This window comes from Notamacropus eugenii, chromosome 4 (assembly GCF_028372415.1).
Source record: "Notamacropus eugenii isolate mMacEug1 chromosome 4, mMacEug1.pri_v2, whole genome shotgun sequence".
NCBI lineage: Eukaryota > Metazoa > Chordata > Mammalia > Diprotodontia > Macropodidae > Notamacropus > Notamacropus eugenii.
The window spans coordinates 27,988,462-28,003,187 of record NC_092875.1 but is presented as its reverse complement, the minus strand read 5'-3'; the positions used below and the strand labels follow the sequence as shown (position 1 = coordinate 28,003,187).

At 41.5% G+C, this 14,726-nt stretch overlaps 1 protein-coding gene across 1 annotated transcript in view; it reads right to left on the bottom strand.

The window, feature by feature from the left end:
* Positions 1 to 14,726, bottom strand: part of KSR2 (kinase suppressor of ras 2) — a 590,333-nt gene that overhangs the window by 170,538 nt on the left and 405,069 nt on the right. The window contains exon 6 of the mRNA XM_072600313.1: positions 8,178 to 8,247. Coding sequence (XP_072456414.1) covers positions 8,178 to 8,247 — 70 coding nt within the window. The remainder of the gene's footprint in view (positions 1 to 8,177; positions 8,248 to 14,726) is intronic.

The window sequence follows — 14,726 nt, the reverse complement described above, 5'->3', positions numbered from 1 at the left end:
TGCGTTGGGCAAGTCACTTAACTCAACAGTACTCCAGGCAGCTACAACAAGGTTCTGATCTCCGTCTATGGAGAGAATTTCCACACCAAGAGTTCCAAACCACAGGAGTAAACAAAAAAAAAAATCTCATGTATCCAAACAGTCAAACACAGTGCCAGGCACTGTGCTAAACACCAGGGAATACAGAAAGAGGCAAAAGATTGCTCCTGCTCTCAAAAAGTTCACCAAAAACTATTCTCGGAAGCTTCCTGGAAAGAATACAGACTCGAACCTGGTTCAAACTGTCAATAATTGGCAAACCACTTAACCAAAAAGACAGCTCCATGAGTTCAAATCTGGCCTTAGACACTTAGTGCAAGTCACTTGTTGTTTGAGGAAACCTCAGTTTGCTCATCTTTAAAATAAGCTGGAGAAGGAAATAGCAAATCACTCCATTATCTCTGCCAAGAAGACCCCAAATGGGGTCATAGAGTGTCAGATATGATTAAAAAATAACAACAAAGATAATTAAAGTACTTTGCAAAGTTAGAATCCTTTTCAAGAACTGGGTAGAGGCATTATTATTGGTGTTAATATGGACCCTCCTTAAAGTCCCAGAATGCCTTAGTGGTAACACTTTGGTGGAGACTAGTATGATTAGGAGCCCAGGTGTTACCTATTACAGAAGAACTTTCCCCATTACACTGATTGGAAGGACTCAGTGTTGACACCAAAACTGATGGAACAGAAAGCTTGCCTCTGAGTCAGGAAGATCTGAGTTCAAGTCAGACTTCTGAAATCTACTGTGCTGTGTGACCCTGCGTAAGACACTTAATCCCTCAGTACCTTAGACAACTCCCTAAAACCATAAATTGCAGAGAAAATGTCATCTATGTTGGTAACAATAATAAACACAATTAATAGCTAAAACTGCAAGTCATGTCATCATCTCCCTGATGTTATGGTCCTCTTTGAAAATGAAGGACAAACTCTACATGTGAGTAGTCCGAACTCTCTGAATGGGAACCCAGCCAGTTGAGTAACTCAGCTCATCCTCTCCCTTTCCTTTTCTTTCCCAAAGGAGACAATTTTTATTACTGGCTAGATTTCTTTCCTTCCTTCCTTCCTTCCTTCCTTCCTTCCTTCCTTCCTTCCTTCCTTTCCTCAAAGACCAAACCTTAAACCCATGTCACCCTGGAGCTCATAGATTGGACAACAATAGGTCCCTGCCCAAGTGCCACTTAATGGCTCTTTTTTGGGCCCTCCTAGCTCAGAGTGAACACAAATAGTAACTATTTCTCTTTTGGCCATTCATCCTGAGTCATCTCCAGTCATCTTGATGAATATCTGGCCACAGGACCCAGATGACTCTGGAGGAGAAAGTGAGGCTGGTGACCTTGCACAGTCCTCACTCAAATCAAAGTCAACTGCAAGTCATGTCATCATCTTGCTGATGTCATGGCCCTCTTTGAAAACAAAGGACAAACACAACAATAATATAATGCCTTACAATTTGCAAAGCACTTTACATATGGTTATTATATATCTCAGTTGGCAGTTCCCCCATCCAAGGATCCTGACACTTGGGAAACCTGCAGCTTCCATCTCTCAAGCACTGTCAGTTGACCAAGTGATACAGCCTAAGGAGCTCTGGGCCACGCCATCTGCCCTGGCATGATGCATTTAGGATGTAAAGGCATTTCCATCCAACCTGCAACTGAATTTTCTATATTTTTTCATCCAGTTAGTGTGTAAGCTCTTTTAGGTCAGGGAATATCTCAGTTCTTCTATTTGTATCCCTAGTGCTTAGCATATAATAAATGCATAATAATTTTTCACTTATTTCTTGGTTCATTCACAAGTGTGGTTAAAAAAACATCAACTTTTATTTACTTCTGTGCATATATATATATTGACTTCCATAGAATGGAAACTCATTGAGGACAAGGACTATTTTGTTTTTTGTCTTTGTATACCCAACATCTAGGGGTACATAATAGTGCTTAATAAATGCTCTGTCTTTGCTTTATTTTTTCATTAACAAGTCTGGTTAAAGAAACAAATTTTTGAAGAAACTGAGGGAATTAAGGGAATATTATTAGCACAGCAAGTTGTCAATTGTGGGAATTGAGTGAACCACACTGACTCCATCTTGTGACAATTCTGAAGCTAGCTTAGTTCCTTTTCTATTCAATTTACAGGTGTAACCCAAATTCTTTCTTGAGAAAATTTTATTCAATCATGAAATTGAGAGAAAACCTTCTTGCTGGATCTAACCCTGCATGCCTGGGAATTGGACCACCTCTACCTGCTGCTTAGAAATCCTTAACTAAGGACCAAGGTCATTATGACCAGAAACTCAGATCCAAAGATTGATACAAGGAGTTTTCTCACAGTTGTACATCTCAAGTAATTTATATATCTTATCTGATCTGAAAAATTGGCCCTGTACTGATCAATCAGTTATTATTTCCACATACCTTTGATTTTTGACAGACACTTGGGAGAGGGGGAGAGCAAGGAATGAGACACCTCCTTTTCTGATTTCAGGGAACTGCACTGTTCACTTTCCCCCTCCCAACTACAATTAGAAATCAGATGACCTAATGTTGTATTACTTCCTTTGAATTAGTTTTATTTGATTAATTTTTTTTTGATGTATCAAAATCTGTTTCTCCCTGTATTGGAGTCCAGCCCTAAATTGAGGAGATCTGGTCCCAGATTGCTTAATAAATGGATGTACCCAGAAGTCTGAACCCTTGTCTCATGTCATTTCATCTTTCACCCACCACAATCATTTACTTCTCTAACTATGTATGTTGTTTTCCTCTGTAGAATGTAAGCTCCCTGAGGTTAGGGAATTTTTTTTGTCTATTTATGCCCAATACCTAGAACAATGTATGGAACATAATGCTTTTTCATTCACTCATTTAGAAATAAAATCCTCATGCTTACTTTTCTGGGTGTATATTGATTTTCTCCATAGAATCTAAATTCCCTAAGGGCAGAAATTGCGTGGGTTTTGTCTCTATCTATACTGCCTAGCACAATCCCTGGCTTCTAGGAGGTAGTCCATAAAATGGAGAATTTAAATGGTGAAGCCAAGGTGGGGAACCTGTGGCCTCAAGGCCATAGGTGGCCCTCTAGGTCCTCAAGTATGGTCCATACTTGAGGATCTAGAGGGCTTCGAGGCCGCAGCTTCCCCACCCCTGCCCTAGACCTAACTGAAGAGATACCTACATGGACTGGTGTATTTATTGTTATTGTCACCAGCTCAGCATCAGAGCAGAAGGATAAACTTAGCTCAGAATGCACGTCCCCAGGTCCCTATCTAGATAATCTATTCTGTGAGACCTCAAAGTGGCTGTTTCCCTGCATATAATAGGCTTTTCATTTCAGATAGCCGGGGGTGGTGAAGGGGAGAGGGGCTCTTCACCAAAACTTGAGGGAGTTCTATGGCAAGGCAAGTATTCATTTTTGAGTGCGTACTGGCCTTGAGGCATGTGATTTATATCAGGCTCATCAGCCAGAATTGGAGCTCTGTTACAGTTAATTAGCAGGAGCTGTGAGCTGAAGCGAACCCTCTTTTCCCCTCATGGGCTTGACAGCTGGGACAACACACAGGAGGGTGAAATGCTCACTGAAACTTCAGGGTATACGCCCTGCCTTCACTAGGACTTGGAGAGAGAACACAGCCTGCAAGTCACTCAGGGTTCACCCATGGAAATCGAACCATGGGCGATTCTACCCTGGTTCCAGGAGAGGCTCTGTGGAAGAGTTCCCCAGAAGGAGGGCAGTGGTGCCTCAGGTTCAAGAGATATCACTGGTTATGGGTCTGATTGCAGCAAGGCTACATCATGGAGCATGCAAGGGGCTAAGTCTATACTCTGACTCCCTAGTTGGTCCCTTGGTCTTTATGGCAGGGTAGGGGTGGGAAGGTGTCAATGATGATTGGTGATTGAGCCAAGAGGAACTCAGTAAGCTAGATAAGCATTTTTTTTTCAAGCTAGCCTCTTCTTGAGACCCAGTTTTCTTGGACTTCTAGTGAGGAGGGGAGGGATTTCTACTCTTTAATGGTAGCTAGGTGTAGCAGTGGCTGGAAGACTCAACCTGAAGCTAGGAAGATCTGAGTTCAAATCCTGATATGTGATCCTGGATGCCTACCTGCCTCAGTTTCCTTATCTATAAAACAGAGATAATAATAGCACCTATCTCCCCAGGAGGATGAAATAAGGTAATATTCATAATGTATTATGCAAACCTTTAAAAACTATATAAATGTCGACTATTGTTCTTATCACAATGTTATTACAGTTGTTTCTTCCATCCCTCTCCCCCAGCAGCTATGGAATCTACCGCATATATTTGCTACATGAGACTGCGGCTGGATCTGAAGTCCTCAGCTGCCTCTTCTGCTAAGGGTTTCTTTTCCTGAGAGCAGGACTCTTGAAAGATGAATGTTTACTTTTTGAGGTTGAGAGGTCAGGGTCACTGAATGGGGTGCTGCTACCCAAGGGGAGGTGCTGCCTACAACTATACCACTCCCAGAGAAGTACTTGACTGTTGTCAGGAGAATGAGTAATGAATACCTGACTGGCCAGATGATATAGACCTTAAGCTGCTGTTCAGACAGTACACATATGAGATGAACATAAAATATCTCTCAGAATTACTCCAAGTCTTCTGGGAGTCTATCCTTTCCAGAAGAGTATAATAGGTGTGATAGGCTATTGTTTCTTATTTTAAGAATTTGTCGAAGAATGTTTATGAGTCTTGTGTTTGAAGGATTATTTTGTGATGGAAGAAATAAATAGCTGTCCTATACCTGATATCTACTACTTTGCACCTTTCCTAGAAAGGATCTTCATTAATCTCCCTTGGGGAAACTTTAAATGTGAACCAAACCTAAGGTCTCATAAATTTTCCCCAATGTGGACATGATGAACATGATAAAAACATTTTAGAGGAAATGCTTATTTCAGATTGAGTTTGGTCCCCTTGATCCCAGATCCAGGGCATTTTGTGAGAGCTGGGCACCTGCTGGGTCAAGGGCAGCATAAACATGGAGCTACAACTCAAAGTATCAGTATCCTCAGAAATTCAAGAATCTCAGAGTGGAAAGGGTCCTTCACAAGCTCATCTGGTCCAAGAATCCTTTTTATATCACCAAAGAGTGATCATCTAACCTTTACATGGAGACCTTCAGTGAGAGGGAAATGGACATTGAATTTGGAATTGGGGGACCTAGTTTCAAGTATTTTGATCCTGGCTCTACCATGTTGGACTTAAGTTCTCTGAAACTCATTTTCCTCTTGGGTAAATGAGGGGATTGGACCAAATGACCTCTAATATTACTTCCAGCTCTAGAGCTACCAACCTATTTGCGATCTCAAGGTTACCCATTGCTCTTGTAAATAGCTCTGATCATGAGGAAGCATTTCTTTATATTAAGATTACAATTAACTCTTGAGATCTTAATAATAATAATTAATAATAGCCAGCGTAAAATGCTTTAGGTTTTGCAAAGTATTTACAAAGATCATCTCATTTGATCCTCACAACAACCATAGGAGGAAGGTGTTATCATTATCCCCATTTTACAGATGAGGAAACTGAAGCAGGCAGAGATAAAGTGACTTGCCCAGTGTTACACAGCTAGCAAGCTCCTGGGACTGGATTTGAACTCGTCTTTCTATTCCAGGTCCAGCCCTCTATCCATTGTGTCATCTAGTTTCCAGATTCTACCTATACCTTTAGGACCAAGCAGAACTGGGACTATGTCTTCTATCAAATGAGATAATCAAAAAGTACTTACTAAAAGTCAGATGCTGAGGACACAGTGTCAAAAATGAATCTCTCTCTCTCTTTCTCTTTGTCTCTCACTCTGTATATGTATATGTGCACACATACATATGTATAGTACTTTGTAGACCTTAAAGTGCTATAGAAATATTTTTTATTATTATTACTTATGATAATATGATGATTAATCTTTAATATTAAGAAAGGACTCTCCCCAAAGTTGACAGTCAAGATATGATTGAGCAAGAATTTCTATGTTGGTTACAGGATTTGTGATGATGGGTTGTTTTTGTTTTCTGGTAATTTCTTGAACTCAGAGTTTTTAACAGTTCCTAAATGAAGTGTAGGCATCAAATTTAAAATCCATTTGGAGAGGCAGTATCCTCCAGGAAGAAAGAGTTGAACTGTACATATCTTTCCTCCCCAATGGATTGTAAGCCCAGGGACTCTGCCATGTTTGTCTAACACAGGGTGTGGGTGGCACAAATTAGTCTATTAATTAACAATCACGGGTAAATTGATTTTACAATATGGAGTATGGAGGCTCAGTTCCTAGCCCAGCTGTGCTGATACCTGGCTAGGTGAGCTTTGGCATATCACAAGCTCTCAGAGCTTCGGGTTTATCATCTGAAAAAAGGAGATTGAACAAGATGATTTAAGGGCCCTTCCATCTCTCTGTGTCCATGACTCAAAGGGATAGAATGAAAATGCCCTGTCTGGGGGCACTTCAAGACAATTTTGTCCTGCCCAGATCGGGAACACCTAAGTGACAGAGAGGAATAGTTTGCAATAGCAACCCCTTGGCTCAATTCCTTACCTCTTCAGAAATGCATTCTACTCATCAGGAGACATTTAGCAACTGTCTTTTCCTTTGGAACTTCCTCTGTGGTATGTCCATCTCCATCCTTCCACAATTCCCCCAGCCCCTGATTCTGTCTCTCCTCTCTTTCTCTCTCTCTTCTCTCTTCCTCCTTCTCTTTCTTTTTCTCCCTCTTTTTCTCTGTCTCTCTGTCTTCTTTCTTTTCCTCTTTCTTTGTTTCTGTCTTCTGTCTCTCTATTTCTCTGTCTTCTCTCTTTTCCTCTTTCTCTGTTTCTGTTTCTGTCTTCTATCTCTCCCTCTATCTCTCTGTCTCTCCCTCTGTCTTTTTGTCTCTATCTCTCTGTGTCTCTGTTTATCTCTCTGTGTGTGTCTTCCTGTCTCAGTGTGTCTGTTTCTGACTCTCCGTTTCTCTGTGTGTGTCTTTGTGTCTCTGTGTGTCTCTCTCTGTGTCTCTCTCTCTCTTTCTCCTCCCCACTTCTTCCTTTCCCTCTTCCATCAGAAAGTCTTTAGAACCCATCTTCATAGAGATATTGTGGCCATTTGATCATGACATTGTGGACTTACCAGCAATGAAAATAGTAACATTAAGATTCATCTCAGAACTCATTTTTCCATCCATCAGAGAAGAATGGATCACAGCAGGAAGTCAAAGATCTGATCCAGTGAAGCAAGAGAAGAAATTTCCACCAGGAGACATAGCATTAGAGAGGCAGGGGATTCATCCCCCAGATGGAGCTCCTTTCAGTGCCTCCCCTGCATCTCTCCTGGAGATTGCCAGGATCTCTTTGGAAGGGAATGGCTTGAGGGTGAGATACCAGGGGAGGTGGCAGTGGACATAACACTGAGCAGGAGCTACCCTGCCCTCAGCAGAGTGACCTGAGGGGACTTCTAGAAAAGAAAAGCTGTTCTGTGCAAGAGGGAGCAAAACAATTCTAAGCCTGGAAGGGACTTTAGAGGCCATGGAGTCCAAATCTTTTACTTTACAGATGAGGAAAATGAGTCCCAGAGCAGCAGAGTAATGTCAAGTCAACAGGCATTAAGCACCAATTCATACATCTCAAGCCACATCTTCCTGATTCTGACTTCCTTGGAGAAGCTAATGGTGCAATGCATGGATTCCTGGACCTGGAGTCAGGAAGACCTGAGTTTAAATTCAGCCTCAGATGTTTCCCAGCTGTGTGACCCTGGGCAAGTCACTTAGCCTCTGCCTCAGTTCCCTCAACTGTAAAATGGGGAAATAACATCTGCCTTTCAGAATAGTGAAGATCAAATGAGGCGATATTTATAGAGCTTAGCTCAGTGCCTGGCATATAGTAGGAACTTCTTAAGTCCTTGTTGACTTAATTTGACCTCTCTGGGCCTCAGTTGCCTCATCTATAAAAGGGGGATAATAATAGCACCTACCTCTCAATTTTGTAAGGGTCAAATGTGATGACATGTAAAAGACATTGTAATCCTTGAAGTGCTATATAAATGCAATGACCTACCTAGTGACCCAGGTAGTATCTTTCACTACAGACAAACAAATTATGAACACCATCACCCCTCCATTCTCCCTCCCCCAAATCCAGCCTACCTGTGTTTTATTGAGTTGCCTAGATCTCTTCGAGGAATCTGAGGAGACCATCGAGGCACTGACAGTGTGTCTGGAGGAAGAAAGCAGAGAGGCAGAAGGAGCAGATTATTCAGCAGATAAGCACAATTTCCCCAACTTTAAATGACTGAGAACAGGATCTAGAGGACCCATAGGGCTCAAGATGGGAATCTCCAAAACCTCTGGTAATCAGGGGGTTGAGGCAGCTAGGTGGTGCAATGGATAGAACACCATGCCTGGAATCAGGAAGACTCTTCATGAGTTCAAATTCAGACTCAGATACTTACTAGCTGGGGGACTCTGGGCAAGTCACTTAACCCTGCTTGCCTCAGTTTCTTTATCCATAAAATGAGCTAGAGAAGGAAATGGCAAATCACTCCAGTATCTCTGCCAAGAAAGCCCCAAATGGGGTCACAGAGAGTCGGACACGTTTGAAATGATTGAACATCTACAACAATAAAACAATAGCAGCACCAGTAACAACAAAATCTTGTTTGCACACAGTTGTTTCATGTTGTCTCCCCAGTTAGATTGTAAGCTCCTTGAGAGCAGAGACCTTCTTTTGCCTTTCTTAGAATTCCTCAGCACTTAATACAGTGTCTGGCACATACTAGGGGCTTAATAAAGGCTTGTTGGCTGACTGAAAGTGACTCTAGAGAACTTGTAGCCTGTTCTTTTCATTTTGTAGACAAATATAATCATTTTATAGGTGTCTGTCAGTCATCGAGATAAAAAAGGGACTTGCCTATGATATTCCAATAATAAACAGCCATCTGGATTTGAACACAGGTCCTCTGACTCCAAATCCAGCACTTTCTTCCCTTCCCTGTATAAGGCAAATTTCTAAATTTGTATAGAGACTCTGATACCAGAGACTTTGTGTTGGGGATACAAGCCAGTTCACTCCATGACTGCTTTTTTCAGGCAGCCACAGACTTCTGATTTTGTTGTCACTTTAGTCATTTCAGTCATGTCCAACTATTCATGATCTCATTTAGGGTTTTCTTAGCAAAGAGACTGCAATGTTTGTCATTTCCTCCTCCAGTTCATTTTACAGATGAGTCAACTGAGGCAAGATAAGTGAAGTGACTTGCCCAGGGTCACCCAGCTAGTAAGTATCTGAATTTGAACTCAGGTTATCCTGACTCCAGGCTCTATCCACTGTACCACCTAGCTACAAATAAGATAGAGACAGGATAAATTGGAAATAATTTTAAAGGGAATTAATTGCTGATATTAAGGGAGATTGGGAAGGTTTTTATAGGAGATAGGATTTTAGGTGGGAAGGAAGCCAGATACATGGAGATGAGAAGAGCTTTACAGGTATGGGGGGGTCAGCCAGGACAAGTGCCCAGAATCCGCACCTGGAATGTTGAATTTAAGGAACATCAAGGAGGACAATGTAATTGGATCATAGAGTATATGGGGGAGGGAGGTGGAAGGTGTCAGAAGACCAAATAAGTAAGGGGAAGGCAGGCTATGAAGGGTTTTGAATATCGAACAGAGGATTTTATATTTGATGCTGGTGGTGATAGGAAGCCACTGAGGTTTACTGACTAAAGAGGTGAAAGGGTCAAACTTTTGCTCTTGGAAGATCAATGTGTAGCTTGTTCTTCATTCTTGAAAAGGACCATGACATCAGGTAGGTGATGCCTTGACTTGTAATGATTTAAGTGAGGCAAGGCTGTGCAAAGTCCCCAACCTCACTTTCTCCTCTAGAGCCATCTAGATCCAGTGGCCAAACCTAGATGAGGAAGACTGGAGATGGCCCAGGATGCAGTGGGAGACCTTGGCCATTTTTTTCAGAAGATCAGTTTAACAGCTGAGTGGAAGACAAACTGGCAAAGATAAACCAAATAGCAGGTTAGAGCGACAGTTCAAGCATGAAGACATAAGGGTCTGTGCCAGGGTGGTAACAGTGTCAGAGAGCAGAAGGGGACGTACATGAGAGATCTGACAAAGGAGGAATTGACAAGAGTTGGCAACAGATTGCATATGGCAGGTGGAGGATGACATCGAGGTTAAGGGCCTCGTTGACTAGGAGATTGGTGGTACCCTTAGCAGTCCTAGGGAGTTAGGGAGAGGGGAGGTTTGGGTGGCAAAGGGAAGCAGTTTAGTTTGGGACAGGTAGAGTTGAAGATATTTGTGTGACGAAAGGCATAATATAATTCAGCAAATCAGGGGTTCTTAATCATTTTGTGCATCATGCACCCCTTGACAGCCTGATGAAGCTTATGGATCTCTTTTCAAAATAATGTATTTAAATGCATAAAATAACATCCATGAGATTACAAAGGAAACCAATTATATTGAGATAATATATATTATATAAGCAAAAAAAAATTTTTAGTTCACTGATCCAGGTCATGTCTTGCAAGAAATACATTTATTGAATATCTAATATGAGCTTGGTACTAAGGAAATATAGAGATGAAAAGTCCCTTCCCTTCAGGAGTTTTCTCTACTTTAACTTAAAGCCAAAATGTCAGCCTAACGAAAGACAATTTAAGAAACTTCAAAAGGAAGGAAGAGAAGAGAAAGGAAAGGAAGGAAAACAAAGAAACAGATTATGTGTTCTCTCCAACTCTCTCACCATCTGAGAACTGGAGCCCTATATGCCACAGCTATTGGCTCCCTGAGCTGTTGCTTACTTGAGTAACATAAGGGATATGGATAGAAATAATGTCTCCCTGTTGGGGTATCTCACAACTGAATCCTGCAAGCCATCAACCAGGTCTTCTTAATTCAGTGCTTACTATAAGCCTAGCACGCTGCTAGACCCTGGGGGACATCCATAGCAAGCCTCAGATGGTCAAGATTCTTGCAAAGCTTACACTGAGCTTGGGGTGATGGGATATATAATGAGTCTGGAGTCACCAGATGGGATCATAGAATATCAGAACTGGACAAGACTTCAGTGACCATCTAGTCTAACCTGAATAACAATCATCCTTACATTATCCCTGGCCAGGATAAGTGGCCAGTCAACCTTTCTTGATGAACTCCCGAGAGGGGGAAGGTGGGCATTTCATCTTTGGATTATCTCCAATTGCTTTTGTGACATCAAGCCCAGAATTGCCAGTTTGAAACAAGTAACTATTGTTCATAAGTGAATCTTCTCTCTTCTTAACTTGTTGTAGTCTGGCCTCTGACTTCATTAACCAACCAAAGCTGCTGTCTTGAAAGTGACCAGTGAGCTCTTACCAAATCTACTGGTCTTTTCTTAACCCTCATCCTTTCTTACCTCTCTGCAGCCTTCAATATTATCCATCACCCTCTTCTTCTTAATATTCTCTTCTCTCTGGGTTTTCATGAAACTGCACTTTCCTGGTTCTCCTCCTACCAGTCTGACTGCTTGTTCATAGTTTCCTTTGTTGGATCTTCATCTAACATGTTCACTAACTATGTGTATTGCCCAGTGTTCTGTCCTGGGATCACTTCTCTTCTCCCGATATGATATTTCATTCTTTGATCTCAACAGCACTCATGGATTCAACTGTCACCCTATGCAGATGATTCTTAGATTTATTTGTCCAGCCTTAGCCTCTCTGCTGCCCTCCAACCTTATATCTCCAACTGCTTATTGTAGATTTCAAACTGGTTGTCTTGGAAACATCTTAAACTCAACACACCAAGAAAATGAAACTCATTATCTTTCCCCTCCAAACTCTTCCCTCTTCTTATCTTCTTTCTTACTATTGAGTACCACCATCCTCCAAGGCTCGAAATTTAGGTTCAGCTCTTCACTTTATCAACCCCCAAAGCCAACCAGTTGCCCAGTCCTATTATTTCTACCTTTGTGACATCTTTCCTATTCAATCCCTTTTCTCCTCTGACATTGCCACTACCCTGACAAGCCTGGACTATTACAATAGCTCGCCGATCGGTTTCATTGTCTCAAGTCTCTCTCGATTTCCAATTCAACTATCAAAGCAGTCTTCCTAAAGTGAAAGTCTGATGAGGTCACCCCCCAAAATCAGAGGAACACAGTTTTTTGGTGTGAGAGATGTGAACTTTCCCAAATGCCTGAAAATTACAGAATTTCAGACAGAACCTCAGAGACCACTTAACTGATCACCTGAAAAAGAAAATTCCTTAATCTGATTCCTTATGCCCACAATAAGTGGGCATCTAGCCTTTGTTTAGATATTTCCAGTGCAGAGGAAGTCCTTATATCTTGAGTAGCTGGTTCTACTTTTGGATTACCATTCTGAAGCATCACTCTCCTGACTGATGACTCCCTCCTTACAACTCCATTTCTGGAAGTTATCCTTACCATGCTTCATGCATGCCTGGACTCAGTCTCTCCATTGTTCTTGTTTGCTACATTGCCTCTTATGAGGTACTCTTCCTTTCTCCTTTATCTGCCTCCCTTCTGGTACCCCTTTATGTGTTATTTTCCCAAATTAGAATGTAAACACCATGAAGGTATATCTGTCATCTGTTTGTATTCGAATCCCTGGAGCTTAGCACTATCTCTCTCTCTCTCTCTCTCTCTCTCTCTCTCTCTCTCTCTCTCTCTCTCTCTCTCTCTCTCTCTCTCTCTCTATCTCCTACCATTTATCACCAATCTATTTATATATGTTTATCTATCTATCTATCTATCTATCTATTTATCTATCGACTTCATGACACTGTCAAAGGGGTCCACAACACAAAAAAGGTTAAGAACTCCTATTCTATGCGCACCATACAAATTTGCAGCTCAAGTACTTTGAAGACAAACATTTTCATCCTCCCAGTTTTCCCTGGGACTAGCTCTAGGTGCTGGGAATGAGACTGGACCATTTCAGGCCACGTCCTTCTCCTTGCTATTTGCCATCCTCCAACTCCCACTAATTCCTTCTCCAATAAGCAAAGAGGCCAGATCTCTTCCCCAAGAAGCATTCCTCTCCACTGGATGCCTTGTCACTGGTTATACTTTCTTTCTCAATACATTAGATTCTCTAAAAATATATGTAATTAACCTTAATAGTGCAGATTCATTTTCTCCATATCCACAGGTCAGCAACAATGAATTTTTTCAGTTATATTAAGCACCCTATCATTTGTTTCCAGCAACAACCATCTACAGTATGGGAGGGAGTGAGTGGATGGAGATTTGAACCCTGAAATCCCATCTTGACTTCCTTAAGTTTCTATTTCATCATCCCTTCCAATAAAATTCTAAAAACTTAGAATTTTTTTTAAAGAGAAGGCACAAATCTACCAGCAAGCCAGGACTGATATTATAAGCAGTAAGGCAAACAGCATTTACAGCAATTAAATTGAGACAGCAGGCTTCTGTTTAACCAATCAAAGCACCTATTAAGATGTCTCAGTGGCAGAACAAAAGCTCTGTTTCCAGTCCAATTTTCTGATAACCAGGAATACAGACTCCAAGTCATATTTTGCATATCACTAGTCCCGGGTGTCTTTTGTCCTGGGATCTCAAAGCAGGTGGATAATAGAAAGTTCTTCTCCAAAGCCCACGGGGTTAGTCTTATCAGCTCCAGGTGAAAAACAACCTTGTATGGTGGGAGAGCACTGTGCGCTATGAGTCAGGAGGGACCAGCAAAAGTTCCCTGTGACATTTGAGCTGGGAATAGAATGAAAAATTCACTGGACATGGAAGTAGGAGAGTTGGTTCTAACAATAGCTGACCTGTGTGTCAGGCTCCAAGATTTGCAAAGTTCTTTGCAAAAATGGTCTCCACTGCTTAGACCCAAGTCTGCAATTTTCTGGCTGTGTGACATTGGGCAAATGACTTTCCCTCTTTGGGTCAGAGTTTTCTCACTTGTATGATGAGGGGCTTAGATTGCCAAACAAATCATTGGATCATGCATTTAGAGCCAGAAGGAACCTTAGATATTATTTAGCTCAATCTATCACCCCCTCATTTTGCAATATCTATAGGGTCATCTAATAAAAATATATGGCCATAAAAATATAATAATAATCATTCTCCTTTACATTATGCTTTAAAGTTTACAAAGACAGGCCACTCACGTAGCAAAACAGAGAGATAACCACAGACCAGCCTATGTGCTCCGTTAGTCTCCATTCAATGTCAAAAGAAAGTAAAGAAAGCCTGTAGGTGGACTCTCTGTGTTGAATTTTCAGGAGGGCAAGGGTCACAAGAGGGCAAGTCATTTAACAAGCTTGCTTCTTTCTGCATAAAGTAAGGTAGTTGGAACTAAAGGTCCTCTGAGGTCCTTTAATACTCTAAATCTATGAGCCTAACACATAGGAAATACAGCAGTTTTGAAAACAAGCCAAGAAGTTCCTCCCTTCCCAAGCCCCCCAAAGCCAATTTCAGCACCCTGTATCTTAGAAAATGACCTTGACTCCCTCTTTACTGAGAAGGTCAAGACCAGGCAGCTGCAGTATGCTTACTGTATTTTTCTTCATACTTCAAAATGTTTCCTTCTCTTCAGGCTTTTCCTGTGCTCCTATTTCTGAGAAAGGAATGAGTGAGGTCCCTCTCTTTCCCAGAGCCATCACCTCAAGCTATTTTTCCACAAGGTACTCCTTTTCACTTCCAAATTCCTC